This window comes from Diuraphis noxia, unplaced genomic scaffold (assembly GCF_037042655.1).
Source record: "Diuraphis noxia isolate RWA-SAM2 unplaced genomic scaffold, SU_Dnox_SAM2 contig0004, whole genome shotgun sequence".
In the NCBI taxonomy this organism is placed as follows: domain Eukaryota; kingdom Metazoa; phylum Arthropoda; class Insecta; order Hemiptera; family Aphididae; genus Diuraphis; species Diuraphis noxia.
The window spans coordinates 65,684,604-65,701,969 of record NW_028301714.1 but is presented as its reverse complement, the minus strand read 5'-3'; the positions used below and the strand labels follow the sequence as shown (position 1 = coordinate 65,701,969).

General features: G+C 27.5%; 2 protein-coding genes across 2 annotated transcripts; both read right to left on the bottom strand.

The window, feature by feature from the left end:
- Positions 1–1,263: 1,263 nt before the first annotated feature.
- LOC107172990 (BRCA1-associated protein) lies at positions 1,264–8,785 on the bottom strand. The gene is made up of 10 exons (XM_015523331.2): positions 8,314–8,785; positions 7,576–7,876; positions 6,432–6,624; positions 6,100–6,368; positions 5,889–6,032; positions 5,683–5,830; positions 5,486–5,611; positions 3,967–4,143; positions 1,684–1,839; positions 1,264–1,543 (listed from the first exon to the last, which is right to left on the bottom strand). The coding sequence occupies exons 1-10, from the start codon at positions 8,402–8,404 to the stop codon at positions 1,376–1,378; spliced, it is 1,773 nt and encodes a 590-aa protein (XP_015378817.1). The 5' UTR covers positions 8,405–8,785; the 3' UTR covers positions 1,264–1,375.
- A 4,710-nt stretch (positions 8,786–13,495) lies between these two features.
- Positions 13,496–15,810, bottom strand: LOC107172974 (uncharacterized). The gene is made up of 2 exons (XM_015523305.2): positions 15,029–15,810; positions 13,496–13,800 (listed from the first exon to the last, which is right to left on the bottom strand). Exons 1-2 carry the CDS (start codon positions 15,599–15,601, stop codon positions 13,753–13,755), a joined length of 621 nt encoding a protein of 206 aa, XP_015378791.1. The 5' UTR covers positions 15,602–15,810; the 3' UTR covers positions 13,496–13,752.
- Between the last annotated feature and the right edge of the window lie 1,556 nt (positions 15,811–17,366).

Sequence of the window (17,366 nt, the reverse complement as noted above, 5' to 3'; positions counted from 1 at the left end):
CTGATTTGCTTAATTTGGAATTTATTTCATAGCCTTATAGATACCTACATTTTTTTTTTTTAAATAATAACAATATAATTAATATAGTATAACATATCCCAGACTGACAAACCGTCTCCACTCAGAATTTTTCTGAACTTTTATTTTTTTTCTGCAGAATTAAGTACTTGTGTGGAACATTTTTTTTTTTTTTTTTGGGGGGGGGCACAGGCTACAAACTATATATTTTGTATAATTAATTAACAAATTAATATATATATATATGATAATATGATCCATGGGATCCCACAAAATTCTGCACCAGACCCTGAAAACCATAGAACCAACACTGGTTTCAACCTATTTCCAAGAACCATTTTTTCCCGATCCCTCATTTCAGTCAGTGTCTCACATTGTCAAAGTTTGTTCAAGTTCTTAGATCTATGTCCATTGTCCACCCCCTTGGTATGGTAGATTTCTCTAGGCGATAGTTGTACCCAAACCTTATAAACGACCGTTTGTTATCTAGCGGAATGTCAGTACATGGCATTGCATTAGGATTACAGGATAAATTAGAAGTAATTAAATAGATGGATTAGGGGAATATGAATATTTTAAATGACCAATGACTCAATAATGTTTTAATATAATAATAATAATAATAATTTTATTATTATGCTTTGTATAGTAATAATGTATTATGTTATTAAAGTTCAAATTACAAGAAAATTGTTTTAATAGTCATAACTCATAGGTAATCTGAAAGATATATGCATGTAAAGTGGCACTCACAGACTATAATGAAGTGCAATAGAAAATTATATAACAAATTATAATACATATTATATTAGCACTTGAATAATCTTACTTAATTATAATGTATTATATACATTTTATATTTTTATAGGACTTATCGCTTAAGTTCTATTTGCGGCAAACAACATGCACATTGCACATGCTGTTATTATGCTTGAAATTTTAGCTGCTGTATTAAAAAATAAAAATAGTGCATGATAATATGTTATCTCCACAAATTACATATTAAATAATGCCAATTCCTACTAGCAAACTAAAATCCTAGCCTAAAATCCTAACCTTAAGTGCCTCCAATGGGCGGTTTCTTATTTCCAGCCTCTCAAAAGCCATATCACCTCCATCACATGCACTTATTGTAAAACAACATTTACAGATTGTGTATATTTAAATAAACGTTAAAAAAAAATAAAAAATAAATAATGCCAAAACCACATATTGGAAATAAGAATTGCCATACTATGTTGCCTATTTGATTAACAAAATTTTATAATTCCTCCAAACAGTGAACAAAAAATATTATACAGACATAATTTTGAATAATATGAATAAATATAAAAATCTTAATTATTTTTTTTTTTATCTATTTTTTTTTGTTTTTTGGAGTCTTGTTTTGACCCGATGAACTTTCCTGCTCCACTATCACAGAACCGTTTACAATGTCTTCCCGGTCTACACTTTTGTCAATTGTATTCTGAGCTTCTAAGAAAAACATGAGATCACGAACTTGCTCTTTCAATTCACTAATTTCCTAAAATAAAAATAAACAATTAAAAAGATATGTTTTATTATTACTTCTAAACACTTTAAGCTCAATACTAGCTTTAAAATTACAAATGTCTTCATTTTTAAACATAAAAAATAATTTTAATTTTATATTAGAATATTTACTTGATCTTTAGTAGCCTTGTAACTGCTAAAATCTTTTTCCAAGTTTGAAAATTTAATATGCCATTCATTTTGATTTGTCTGTAATGCTGAGTTAATTTGACATTCTTCGTCTAACTTGGTTTTAGTTTGGTCTAGTTTGATTGATAAATTATGAACCTAAATAAACATAAGAATAGTAGTCACTAGTCATGATTAAATAATATTTATGGTTTGAAATTCTAAGCGGAACTAATAATAACCGTAAATACTTAAAATTTTCAGTTTTCACCAAATATTTACATAACCATTCTCTATACATGAACAAATTTTTTTAATTAATCGACTTTTTGAGCCATTTATAAATATTTTCAAATTTTAATTTTTCTAGTAGTTTATCTATGAACATAGATAAAAAATAATAATATTCTCTGGGTCAAATGTTTGAAAATTTAATAAATTTAACAATTAAAAAGCGGGTAAGTGGATGTCGCTCTGCAGTACAGTAGGTTACAAGTAGGTTACTGTAATGGATGGTATTAAATTTGAATTCAATGATGTAATATTATTGTACATGAAAAACGATTCAGAGTGGAGACTGTTTATCAGTCTAGGGTATGTTATACTATATTAATTATATTGTTATAATTTCAAAAAAAAAGGCATCCGTATTAATATAAAAAATTATTAAATTATTTTATATTTTATTAAATTTAAATTAGAAAAAAAAATAAACATCATTATAAAACCAATACATTCCTTGTTCCGCTCAGAATCTAAAATATTATAGATTTATAAACACAAATTTATAAGCATTTAAAGTTAAAATTTTGACAAAATCATGAAAATTTGTAAATAATTAGTTATAAATTAATAAAATGTTCATTTTAGATTCTGAGCGGAGCGAAGAATGTATTGGTTTTACAATGATGTTTATTTCCTTTTCTATTTTATTCTATAAACACTTTTTCTCCCTCTAAACTTGCTCAAAAGTATCAAGTGTAGCATCTCTTCTAAAAAGTAATGTTCTTGAGCTGGTACTTTAGAAAGGTCATTTTTACAGTACTTAAAATAAAAGCGGTTAAAGGAGAAAAACGTATGATTACACAATTTTATAATATTAAATAATTACGGATGACGTTTTCTACCAGAAATATTGCTTCAAATGAAAAATGACAAGAGATCTTTCTTGTTGTATTTTGGATTTTGTACCTTACAGTTTAAAGTTCGGAAAATGTTAACCATTATTGAGCTTTTTATAGACATTTTAATTTTTGGAGTTTCTTTGTTGTAATTTGGTTAAAAACTTTAAATATGGGTTGTTTACTTATATTAGCCTTACCTAGACATGGTAAAAATTTCAAAACATTTGAGCGACTTTTGAGCTTTTTCTTTTTCTTTTCATTTTTATGATATTTCCTAATTATAATTACATAAATTACCTATTTATATAAATCGTTCTTAAGCTGTTCTTATAACGCTTTGTTTACCACTATAGAAACGAATAAAATAAATTAAAAAAAGATTCCCTCGTCCGCTCAGAATCGTTTTTTATTAAATGCAACCATTGCATTCAAATCAAATACAGTAAAATTACACTATCCTGTCAGAGGACCAAAGGGACGATGGACAAACATCCACCACCGAAATGCTGACCTACTTTTTTTTTGCATTGAAATAACTTTTGTAATACTTGTGCGAAAAAAATAGTTTACAGTACATTAGATTTTTATATCTAAGAATTAAAAATTTAAAACAAGGTTTCTTATAGTAATTTAATACTGTAGTCAAAAAAATCTAAAAAATATGCAAACAGTTATATTTTAAGTTAATATTTGGATGAAATTCTATATTTAAACAAAAAATGATTATTTTAGCTATTTTGTTATTATTTGTGGGTACTTAAAACAGTTAAAACTTTTAAAGTTTATTGTTAATTTTATACACTAAACAACATTTTTAACATTGACCTACTTCATTACTTGTAATTAAATAAATAGCTTTAATAAAAATAATACATATCATTAAATACATACTTAGTAGTAAAGACTGACAAACTGTCTTCCCTTAGAATCTTTTTTATTTTATATACAATGATTTTAATATTTTAAAATTTTATATCATTAAATTAAAATTTAACACATTCATTACGGAAATCCACACAACATCTAATGTACAGCAGAGTGAACCCAACTTTCCTAACTTTTTTATTTATGTCTAATAATATAATGTTAATACTTTAATAGATAAATTTAAGGAATACATTTTTACATTATTTTTTACCATTAAATTAAAATATCAAAATACCTTTTTTTCCAAAACATTTTTTTCTTTTGTGATTATGTTAACACGTTCTAATAGCTTTTTGTTTTCTTCAATTTTCTGTTCTAGTATGCTACTGTCCTTAGAAGAACTGCTGACCACTTTCTGTAATTTTTCATTGTCTTCAAGAGCAGCTTTAGCCTCAGCTTTCACATTATTTATCTAAACAAATTATAAAATAACAAATTAAATTAAAATATGATATTTATCAATTAAGTATTAAATATTTATATCACAATACATTACAAATGGCTTTAATTTTTTATTCTATACTCATTTAAGATTAACTTCAAACAGCAATTGATTTTTGTCTAGCTCAGACAACTCAATTAGATCTGATCTTATATTGAATTTTTTTGTCAGCTTCCACTTCTGACAATCAGCTGTGATAAATAATTTGCTTTACTAATATTTAAAATGCAAGCTAGACAATTGTTAGAACAAAAAAATCATGCAATCGAGAATGATTAAGGCCTACAAACAAAGGTTATTCTTTTACAAGTAAGAGTAATTTTTCAGTTTTTGGTACTTATAGGTTATTTCAAACTTTCTTATGAACTATAAATTTTGAATTATTTCAATTACCCATAACCAATTGAAGGCAAAGTATAACAAGGAATATTTTAGATTTCCAAGCAAATAAAAAAAACACTTCTGGTCTTTAGGTGCTCATAAAAAAAATATTATTTTTTATACAGAGACTCGCTTTAGATATTGTAATCAAATTCAGTTATTGTGATATCATAATTGGGTATCAGTATAGAAAGGTATACGGTATACTGTAACATTAGAATACTGACAATTTTTGAATAAGACACACAAATTAGAACTGAACAGCTGAGTAGTAAAAGGTAGCTGTTCAATTGGCCACAGAGTAGTGTGATATTATTTCAGCATTGAAATGTTATTTTATTTTAATCGATATTTGTAAAAACTAATTAGTTTGGTACTTATGGGTTATCACCACCATGCCACATACAGATTATTGCAACTATCGTACGCTGTGTCATACTCTTATCTTGCAAGTTAAAAAACAATTTATGGTAGTCAATTTTTTACAATACAATGAAGTCTTCATTAGAGTATTCTTCCACATAAATTCCACTAAGTAGAATTTCAAATGGTATCTTACTCTACTGTTGCTGTCTTGTGGTAAAATGCCTTTTTCTTGAAAAAACTACCGCATCATTTTCCGTAGTTGGTTAGGTTAGGTAAGGTATATACAAACAAATAATCGTAAGTGTAAAAAGAACTGTAGAACAAACCATTACTTACAGTGTGGCTACGTGGTCGTGACTAATTATTATGACATTATAGCAGAACTATCTTAAAGTTACCCTGCCAATGTACCGAAATATATAATATACAATAATGTGATGTGTTTACAAGATTAGAGTGGGACACAACGTGCAGTAGTCGTGATAACTCATAAGTAATATTAGGAAAGCTATTCTAGAGCTCAATGGATTTCAAATTTAAATAAAAATCATGCATAGATATTTACTTCAATAAGTGTATTTTCTTCAAATAGTTTCATTTGGCTTTCAAAATATTTTCTTTGCGATTCTAATTGAGTGGTTAAAAGATATGTGAATTCAAGTTGTACGGATTCAATTTTTTGATCTGTATCCTACAACATTAATTAAATATATTTTTATAATTATATTGTCTTGATTAATTATTATTAAATATATAATGTACATCGAGTTTTCCTGGAGATCTTCCTTCTACTAATTTCCCATCTCCTTTGTTTTGGACCAAACGATGAACAAAATTATCACCAACATAATCCCATACACGATTATTTCCCAAGTTCATAGAATAACAGTGCGATGTTTCTAAATAATGACTAAATATTTTTTATTAATACATCAGTTAACAGTAACTTAGAGATGGCTAATAATTACTTATAAGCGTGGCCTTGAACATAACGACCACATCCGACATAACCACAAATCAAACATATCCACAATGACTCAGAAGAATGACATTCTTGACAATGGTTATCTGGAATTGTTTCAGGTGTTTGAACGTATCTACATACTGGACAACTGGAATGAGAAAATACAATTGATTTTCACTTTAAAATTCAAAACAATTTGAATGGAAATTTGTTACCTGGTATCACCCCATTTTGTCAAACAATTTCCATGAAATGAATGGTTACAGAGTATAGTTAAAATACCATCTACTGATTCATCCATCCGCTCTAAACAAACAGCACACACAGGAAGTTCAGTATGTTGAGATGGAGGAGCACTAGATCCCGGTGCATCTTCTTTTATCACTTCTACTTTGGATACAAAAACCAAATTGCAACAGCAATCTGGTTCCAATGAATTGAAAGGCATACCATTGAACGAATGAAAGAAATCCATTGTCGCTTCCTATGGTATTAGAATAACATGATTTAAATTATCATTTATAACTGGATAATATGTTAGATTTACTTGGCTTCTGAATGAAATAAGGGTCATGTATTGATTAAGAGATGCAGCATCCCGAATTATTCGTATATGATGAATGTTCTCTTGGCAAGCAGCTATGAAAGTAAGTAAGTCGTGGCAATTCATGTTTGAAGGAACAGACAAAATACAAATCATTTGACTACGATTACTTGCATTGTCAACTGGCGTTAATTTGCTGTACAACAGAACAATAAGCCCCATGTATAAAACTACAGTATTATTTACAAAACTGGTAGTGGTAGCTTGAGAGATTCACATGAAATAGTACTTATTAAAAAATTGTACTTATTATTTTATAAAATGCCAATGTAAGCTGGTAAAAAAACTAATTTTGTTATAGGTAAATACCCAAAGTAATGCATTTATCTACATCTAATTTTTTCAAGCCAAAATTATCTCTTATTAATTAATTATATTGTTAAATTGTTATATTATATTATTGATGGTAGTCTACACATGAGAGAGCATAGAGGAAGCAGACAAAGATAGATGGCCAATTCATAGGTACATAATAGTTTTCAACAACAGATATAACAGCATATCATGATAAAAATAGGTCCCAGACAGACTTTCAATTTTCTCAAAGAGACCGTGTTATACTAGTCGACTTATTGTTACATATAGCTATTAATTGAATAGCTGTCTGGAGCACAACTAATATGTGCTCTGTGAATTATTTAATAGTTACTTTTTAACACGAAACGCTACTAAAACTTTCTCTTTTTAATAAACAATTTTTATGTTACAGAGTTTGTGTATATTAATTATTAATGAATAACCAACTTTAATTTATTATAAAAATTAATCAGTTTTATTTTTATTTTTTTTTTAGGTATTTCACGTGGGCATGTGCACTTTTGTACAAGCCACTGGTGAATGCGGTTAAGTATTCAAATTTTTTTTATTATATTTTGGTGAATACACTGAATTAACAAGCGTTGAATTTCAAAATGTTTTGTTGACATCTATTTTTCCCAAAAATTGTACTACAAATTACAAGTTTACTTAAATTTATTGTTTTTATTCCAATTACTATAAGATTTTTAAGGGAATGAGCAATAACTTTAAATTGCCGATTTCAAATAATCAAGAGTTAATTGTAATTACTTAATTTGTCAATTCTTACTTTTCTTTATAAACATGCAGGACACCTTTGGTAACTTCAACAAATGGATTTCCTGAAATGAAATTGATCTGTTCTGCAGCATTCGATATATTTTCACTATGAATTCGTTTATTTTTATTTCTTTTCTTTGATCCTTTAGAATTTAATACTTTGACACTTGGCTTTTTAAGAAATTCTAATTTTTTTGAGTTTTCTTCAATTAATGGTTCAATGGGAGATGTGCCGTCAACACGACCATATGTCTCCACTGTTAGTTCTCTGGATTTACGCTGTCCACGGCAAGACATGATTTTTCGTTTATCTACAACAGAATATTATACTTTTTATCATTAGATCCACCTTTACAGAATATTATTATTATTATTCAGAGTTATGTGCATTATTAATTCAATTTTTGTTAACTAGCTAAAAATAACTTAATCATACTAGTCAGAGTTTATAATTGTTTATTTAATAGAAAATCGCGTACACCAATAATGACATGACAACCTCGCAGCATTGTGCAGGTAATCTGAATGTCATAAAAACGATACTAATTATCTAATGCTCTGTATAGACAGCTAGGGTATCCCTAATAACATCATTTTATTAGGTAGGTAATTCAGTACGCACAGTAAATGTTAAAAATGAAAATAAATTGTGGGGCGTAGAGCAAGCAGTGTAATAAGTGATAAGTATTGTATTCAACCGCTTAGATGGCAGTGACACTACCAGTTATGCATCTCTGGGGATACCTACCCCAATTGGTAAATGTTTGCTGCTGCGCTTCGGCCAGTCGAGTGTCGTTTTCTGTCAGTTCGAATCTCAGCACACAAAGAGACACGGACATTGCATAACAAACAAATTTATCACGCTCATGCGCTCGTCCAGATAAAATTTTGTACTTAAAACGATCCCGTACTTGAATAGTAGAATGAGCACTTTTGTGTATTCAAGGCTTCGTTGATTGTTCAGAAAGTAGAAACATCACAAACATTAAACAACTGCCTAATCAAGTAATCTATTCTGTCGTACTCGCGTACTTTGGACTGTGATTGTCGAGATAAACTAAGTAATAAAAATAAAGGAACGGTACCACTGGTACCAGACAAATATTTATCATTAATGTTTGTTAATAATATTGTTATTCTCAGTACCGATTTTATTTTTTGTGTTTCCTTGTCATTTGTGAAAGAAACTATTTTAATTTTTAACCTTTCCCATAAGGCCATAAGCCATAATAACAACTTGCTGCCTTATCAGTTAATCACAAAACGATGGAACTCCCATAATCTCGTGAATTCATGATAATATAATTAACAACGTACGATCACGCAGCAGCTGGTCCAGTGCGCATGACCACTTTTAAGAGACCGGTATCATTGAATTCAAATTTAAATATTTAATACCATCTATTACAGTAACCCACCTGTAACCTACTGTTATTACTGTTATCTTATTACATATAAAATTTTCAATAACCTTACCCCAAAAGCCCTCAAGTTCTTAGTCAGTCTTTTAAACTCCATTTTAAGAATAGGATATTTTCCAAACGCCTGAAAACAGTTTACCGAAAAGCTATAGACTTTTATTAGTCTACTACCTACCCTCTCAAAACTATTAGAAAGGATATACTGCTGATGAAACCATACCTAAAAATTATTCCACTTCACCAATTCGGCTTCAAACCTCACCACTCCATATATTATCGACTTCAGCGATAAAATAATAGTAGATGGATTTGAAAATAAAAAATACACAACCACTGCCTTTTTTGACGTCACACAGACCTTCGACAAGGTCTGACACCAAAGTCTCATGTAAAAATTAACAAAACTAAAACTGCCAACCTATCTATATAATACTCGTATATAATATCCTTATTTATCAGAAATCGCACATTTAAAGTACGAATAGATGGTGATACTTCATAAGAACACTTGATAAAAGCAGGAGTCCCACAGAGGTCAATCCTTGGCCACACCTTATTTAATATTTTTCGCTATATCACAGTTCCACAAAAATGTCAATTAGCAATGTACGCAGATGTCTGTTATCTGAGCACAACATTAAAACCTTGAAAACTCAATAACAGATCTACAAATTTCTTTAGACCAAATTTTAAACTGGTTTACAAAATGGAAACTTGCTCTTAACCCAATTAAGAGCGAAGCGAAAATATTTACCTTAAAGAGATAAATAAATCCAACTAAATTAAAAATCAAAAATCAGCCTATATTATGGAATAATAAAGATCAATCAATTGAATATCTCTGAGTTTATCTTGATAAAAAATTTACATGGAAAATGCATATAAATAAAAAATTAAACCAAGCTCATTCATTAGCGGTTCCCAAACTTTTTTGTCTCGCGGTGCCCATTTTTGAAATAAGGGGCTTACGATTTGCCTAATAAATAACCCCGGAAAAAATATCCCCGGAAAAAATAACCCCGAAAAAAAAACCCCCGAAAAAAAAACCCCCGAAAAAATAACCACGCGAAAAAATAACCACGGAAAAAATAAACCTATAATAAAAATGATTTGTAAGTAATAAAGTATAAATTTGTAAAACAATGTCAATAATATATAAATAAAAAATTCTCATTATAAACGTGGAATACAATACAATTTGTCAATTTGTCAATTTATATAATATAATAATTTGGTTGTAAAGTATAAATTTGTAAAATAATGTCAATAATATATAAATAAAAAATTCTCATTATAAACGTGGAATACAATACAATTTGTCAATTTAAATAATATAATAATTTGGTTTTAAATTACCGAATTATCACATTACATTAAATTTAAGATAAAGTTAGTACTGTTAGTAGTACCTTCCTTATCCGTTATAATATGTCACTGTACCTAGCTATTGTAGGTATATCTGATCGATATGACAGACAGACCGTGCTTTTAATCGTTTTTATCGTAGGTATACAATAATTTATCATTAAATCCAAAATTAATATTATTTGTGGGAACATAACAATTGTACGTAGGTAATAGGTATGTTATACATTTAGATTTGAGATTAATTTGAAAACTTATATTAACTTATATTATGGGGTTATTTTTTCCGTGGTTATTTTTTCGCGTGGTTATTTTTTCGGGGGTTTTTTTTTCGGGGTCTAAATTTCCGGGGTTATTTTTTCCGTGGTTATTTTTTCGCGGTACCGGGGCTTACATGGTGTCCCTCATTAAAAATAATAAAAAAAAAAACCAGAACAATTTATAATATATACTATGAAAATATTTATTTAATTATAATTATACATATGTTATAAGACATTAGTTATATTAAGATTTAGGTATATATTTATTTGTATATTTTAAATTAATGGGATGAATGATAACATTCTACTACGACAGTGCGGTGCCCTTGTAAAGACACTATGGTGCAGAGCACAGTTTGGGAACCGCTGTCTTACACGATGAAAAAAAAGGTATGTATGTAAATTAATATACGATAAAAAAAGTGTTAAAGACGTTAGTAAGTTAGTTCCTATATGGTAGAAAAATTGAAGACCTGAGGGCAACTACAAGACTTCTTCAATTTATACAATTTTTCAGGAAACACTTTAAACCGTTTTAAAATGCCTTATTATTGCACTAAAATAAAAACCAGATATCTCCATTTATATGAGAATATGAGATCATTGTATTTAACAGTCGGACTTGTCTGGTTGTTGCACTAAACGACGCAGTTTTTTTTCTTGATAATGTGCAATCAAAAACTTATTTTGGCCAAAATATGGAGATGTCTTATTATCGTTGTTGCCCTCAGGTCTTCGCAATTACTCTGTGATTATTGCATTATTGATATAGCGTATTAATATGTATATATATGTGATATATTGCTATATAATATCATTGATTAAGTTAACAATTGTTGATCATTGTAAATCATTGTTTACTTAATCAATGATAATATACAAAATGATACAATATATGTACACACATGTTTAAAAATTTTGTATGCAAATATATAGTGTGTATAAAATTATTTTTTTAGTTAAAAATGTATAAAATATTTAATTTTCAAAGCTAAGAATTAGAAATTTTAATAAATACACGTATTTTTTTAAATTCGGCTTACACGAATTATTTTAAATAATATTATATGGAATGCATTTTTAATAAATCTAATAGTTTAATTGGCAGTCAGTTATTTGTTATGACTAATTGTTTTTGTACCTACTAGTCCTACTATCATTAAACCATTTAAGTTTAAAAATACTAAATTAGGTACGAAAAATAATATAAAATATGCTTAATATACGATTATACGAATACAGAATATTTAATAGTGTTTCCTGTTAGGGATCGTAGTAAAGAAGCATACTACAGATTCGGGCACTAGTGCCCCAGCTCAATTAGTGTTCGGTAATACCATAGAACAATACGCCTCCGGTGTAGGTACCGTCAATTAACTGTTAGTGGTGAACGACGTTTCATTAAATTTACAATTTGACAGAAAGACTTTTCACAGACACCCAGCCTAACCTAACCGAGTACTACCGTTAGAAAAAGAAATTATGAAAATCGGTCCAGTAGAACTATATAGATATAAGTGTCATAAGAAATCGCCTGTCGTTTTAATTATATAATATTTAAAGGTATTAAACATTTGAAGTTCTTATATCTATTAATACATTATCGTCAAAATATTATGGAAAACTTAATATTTTATTTCAGGACACCGTATTTAGTATACCTATATGCCTATATATAGGTACATTCATTTTTTGAATGACAAGTAATATATTATATAGTAGTATACTTATTTGTAAAAACTATTTATATAAATCATTTTCATGAGAGTAATTATGTGAATTGAGGATTTTTTTCTATGGTCGGGGAAGTTTTTTTCCCGATGATTTTTATTCCGAGATTCAAAGGTAATTCTAAGCGGTTCGCACGGCGCACGGTCGACTCCCTACGGGGCGGACGCAATCGAAATTGAATACATTGACTTTTTTCATACTGCATTCTTTTGTTTCAGATAAAAAGTTCTGTTCAGAACTGCTTATAAATTGTTTTATTCATTATTTTCTGTTTAATTTTTTTGGTATCCTCGTATTTTTTCAATAGTAAGTACTCATCAAATGTTCTTTTTCTTTTCAGAAAATCAGAACTACCTACTATACAGGGTGATTGATTTATCATAAAACACTCATTATTTCAAAAAATATTGACTTTTTCAAAATATTTTTTTACATGGTTTCAAGTTGTTAAAAAACCAACGTTTTTATTAAAAAATTATATTTTTAAATATTTTTTATCCTTATCATTTTTTATGTTATTTACTTTTTTAAATGACAACATAGAGTTTTAATTTCATATTCTAAAGCAGAATATTTTTCTAAATATTTTGATATATAAAAATCGAATTTGGGGCTAGTAGTTTATGAGTTATAGCCTTATAGGTATTTAAAGTTTAAATTGGCAGAGTGGTGTGGACGGTGTGGTACGGGGTTACCTCGCAAAATATTTGTCCACAACTCCGCTTGTCTAAACTTTAAATACTTATAACTCATAAACTACTAGCCCCAAATTCGGTTTCTATGTATCAAAATACTTAGAAAAATATTATGCTTTGGAATATGAAATTAAAACTCTATGTTGTCATTCAAAAAAGTAAAAAACTTAAAAATTATAAGGATAAAAAATATTTAAAAATATAATTTTTTAATAAAAACGTTGGTTTTTTAACAACTTGAAACCATGTAAAAAAATATTTTGAAAAAAGTCAATGCTTTTTGAAATAATGAGTGTTTGAATCACCCTGTATAGTACATTACTACTATTACTATTTGCAAATAAAGAAGTGTTAAAAATAACCTTTAAAGTAAAAACAAAATAATAATTTAAATAATATTTTTAATTGCTATTTTATTTGTAAAGTTAAACAATTTCAGATGTAAATAACAAATTGCAATATGGATTCATTACTTTTAAATCTATCAAAACCAATTAATTTCATTTTTAAATATTTGTACACTGTAGTCAATTATATTGCTTTGTGTTAATACTTAATACTTAATTAACTAGAAATTATAAAAACAAAAATATAAATCTAGTTTTAGGTAATTAATAGATAAATATTACATAATAGATACAAATCTTCAAATAAACTGCAAATTTAATCTCGTTCATAAAATTATAGGTACACATTTTACTAAAATTTAAATTTACTTAAAGATGGTTGATCTAACATTCTTCAATTTCTTGGCTAGAATCTGAAAAAAATATGAATTTTTTGGTCTAAGTTAAAAATAATCATTTTATACAAATTGCTTAACATAACTTGTATAATTTATATAATTAATCATTTATACTATGTAATGCAATATAGGTACTTCACCAATAGATTACAATCATAGATAAAATGAACAAACTAAAAAAACCAATGAAGAAGAAAACAATATTCTAAGCAATTAAATATTTTTGTTTATTTTTTTTTTTAGGGTTAGTTATAGATTTGTATTCTGGGACTATGAGTACCTAGAATATTTTGTGGAACACTTCCAATTAAAATTTATTTTTATTGTACTGAAATAAGTGTAACGTTCATACCTTATTTAGTATTTACACCACCTTTATAAGATTTTTTTTGAAATACCACCACTCACCAGGATAAGAATTTTACATTAGTAACATACTGTCAAAAAATGTCAACAGAGTACATTTTGTTCTTCATGTAATATAATGAACATTAATGTATTTATGTTAATAATTTAAAACAACTTTGTAAAGGTTTTAATAAGGTATAATAATAGATTATATAACTTGTTTCAATGATAAAAAGTTATTTTAGTCTATGTGTTATATTTTTAGTTTTATTAAATCAAAATAAAATCATTAAGGAAAATGTAAATAAATCAATATTAGTAATATTACATATTTTTATATTTTTATCAAAGTATTTTTTTTTAAATATATCTCAATATTGTTCTTTTTCCTAATTCTTTAGTATCTACATTTATTTTTCTCTTGTTATCTTGTTATCTGAGTAGGTACAACCACGGAATATATGAAATATATTTATATATATTTCATATATTCTGTGGTACAACTGTACTCCACTGCAGTAGAGGCAGTGGGGGTAATATGAGTCTGGAGCCACTCTGGACACAATTCAAACTTCAAAGCTACTGTTGCAGATTGTAAGGAGCTCTTAATTATAATACACTAAATTACTAACAAAGTAACAACAAAACTAATTCAATTAGGATAAGTTGTTCATTGATTGAAAGGAATGTAGTAGAAATTATTAATTAATAAATCACACGAGGGACAAACTGATCTTTTGCTAGAATTAAAAAGTAGTAATTGATTTTAGTGAATATATTTTCAAATAAAAACACTAGAAGTAAATAACAAAAATACTTAGTAGTTATTTATTTATGGGATTTAAAAACAAATTATTCATTTTTCAACAAAAATTTTAAAATTTTTTAAGCTTACTTCATTTTCCTTAATAATGTCTTTATTTTTCCTCTCTCGATTGATTGTTGATGTGGCCCTAACTAATGATATAGGAGGCTTTATCCTCGAATAAGTAGGCTTTGCTCCATTAGTTATTTTGTTATGTAAGATTTGATTAACCCTATTAATTTCCCAAAGCTTTTCATTTGAAAATGATATGTTTTTTTGCTTTTTATTAATTGTTTTTTTAGGAACATTTTTACTACAGTCTGACTTAATAAAAACTTCATCAATTTCAATGTTTTTACAACTATTAGTTTGGTTTTCTGTGGTATAGTCATCAATATTTAAGCTACTTTTGCTTTTGGTTGTGTTGTTCTTGCATACAATCACAGGAGAACTAATAACACCACAAAAATTGTTACTAGTGTTCTCAAACTGCATACTTGGATTTTTTTTAAATGTCTGTTTATTAAATCTAGTAATTGCTGTATCATCTATAATATTTGATAGAATCATTTTTGTAGTGTATTTATTTACTCCGTTTTCAATATTTTTACTTTGCTTAGTTGAAAATAATGGCAGGTTGATATTTGAGTAAATTATGTCCATGATGATGTGTGATTGTAAAAAAAATTGAATTTGAAATTTTAATATATTACAAACTTAAAAAATGTCAAATAATTGAATTTTTTGTTATCAGTTATTAATTATAATTAATAGAACATACCTAATATGTTCTAATATACAAGCCTGGACACAAAAGGGTTAAAATGTTAAAATAATTTTAACTTTTTTCATTTACTTTTCATTAGCTAACTAATTTTCATTGATATATACTTAATAAATAATAAGTTAGTTTTTTTTAATCAAATCCAATTTACATAAATGTATAAATTATTATTGATGATGCACATTGCATAAACATTTATTGAAGTAGAAAATTTATAATTTAATTTAATTTAATTTTTGTTCCATTAACCAGAATTGTTCAATAAAAATAACTATTAAGTTAATAAGTTAATTGTGAGTTTTCTTATAACATTTAACTTAACTGAGTTTGTATCATATTATTACAGTATAATAAATAATTTTTTAAGACAATCTTTGAGTGCTGTAGTTGGAATGTTAATATGTTGTCATTTAGATTACTTACTGACTTGGAAAATAAGATGTTTAAAAAAAAATGAACAATAAACACAAACCAAAATTACACAAGTGACACATCACACAACTATAAAAAATTGAATTAACACAATGAGAACAAACTTGTGATCGCTTCACATACATTAGCAATTTGATTAGTTTAATCCGAGGTTTAATCAGAATATAGTAGGTATCACAATAAATAATAATAATATTATAATAAACGTTGAAATTATAACTTTTAGTTCTATACTTCTATATGAGCCATGAGGTTTTATTATTCTAAATCACGGTCTTAGAATTTTATATGTTTTAAGAAATAATAATATTATGTATAATTAATCACATAATTACGTTTAATTCAAATAATATTATAGATTTATATAGGTACCTAGTTATTATGGCAAAGACGGTGTGACTCGTGCCTCGTGCGATTGTTGTGATTTGTAAACTTAATAGTAACCATGACAAAATTACTTGTTTTAAGTTGTGATTGTAGTAACCATAGAAAACCCTTTGACAAATTCAGAACTCAGAAGTGACTACCACTACCCTCTATTTAAGCCCAGTACGCTATGTCGCTATTATAGTAGATACCTACTAAGTAATCATAGAACCTTCAATCCAAGTAGTGTTTACAGATAAAATTCATACCTATACCCAAGGTGGATTTATAAATTTATAAATTTATAAATCCACCTTGCCTATACCGTTCAGGGATAGATATTAATGTTAACTGTCAAATATCGATGCATATCTTATCTTTATTTATACCTAGTACAAGCATAGAACAGTACAAGTGATCATTGGAATAACATTATTCTAGAAAAATAATTTATTTTAAGTGACGGGGACAGTTCTACCACAGAATATATGAAACATATTCTGGTTCTACCCTGTGATGAGAAATTATAGCTGATAACCGTAATCAAGAGTTCTGTGACGAAACGGCCACAGATTATATAAAACCAGATGGTGCACTCCCTATTCGGCCCATGTAATTCTCAAAAAACCTATGGCCAGGTATCATTACTTGTTTCCATCAACGCGTCGCACCGACCGAATTCCACCCCGTCCTTCTGCCTTGTATACTTTTCTCTCGAAATACCTGTGGCGCTACAAACTTTTGTTTTTCAAATGAGAACATCTCTTTTTTACTGTAAATTATTTAGCAGATATTTTTTGTTGAGAATTTTGATATATTGAAATCAAAATTCCAATTAGTACTTTT

What these genes read in the sequence shown, in the direction of transcription:
- LOC107172990 (XM_015523331.2), bottom strand. Translation starts at nt 8,404, where the DNA reads ATGTCCGTGTCTCTTTGTGTGCTGAGATTCGAACTGACAGAAAACGAC. An exon ending in GTTCAAGGCCACGCTTATAA is followed by an intron (nt 5,831 to 5,888) that starts GTAATTATTAGC and finishes AAAAATATTTAG; the next exon opens with TCATTATTTAGAAACATCGC. An exon ending in ACAAGGCTACTAAAGATCAA is followed by an intron (nt 1,544 to 1,683) that starts GTAAATATTCTA and finishes TTTTTATTTTAG; the next exon opens with GAAATTAGTGAATTGAAAGA.
- LOC107172974 (XM_015523305.2), bottom strand. Translation starts at nt 15,601, where the DNA reads ATGGACATAATTTACTCAAATATCAACCTGCCATTATTTTCAACTAAG. An exon ending in ACATTATTAAGGAAAATGAA is followed by an intron (nt 13,801 to 15,028) that starts GTAAGCTTAAAA and finishes TATTTTTTTCAG; the next exon opens with ATTCTAGCCAAGAAATTGAA.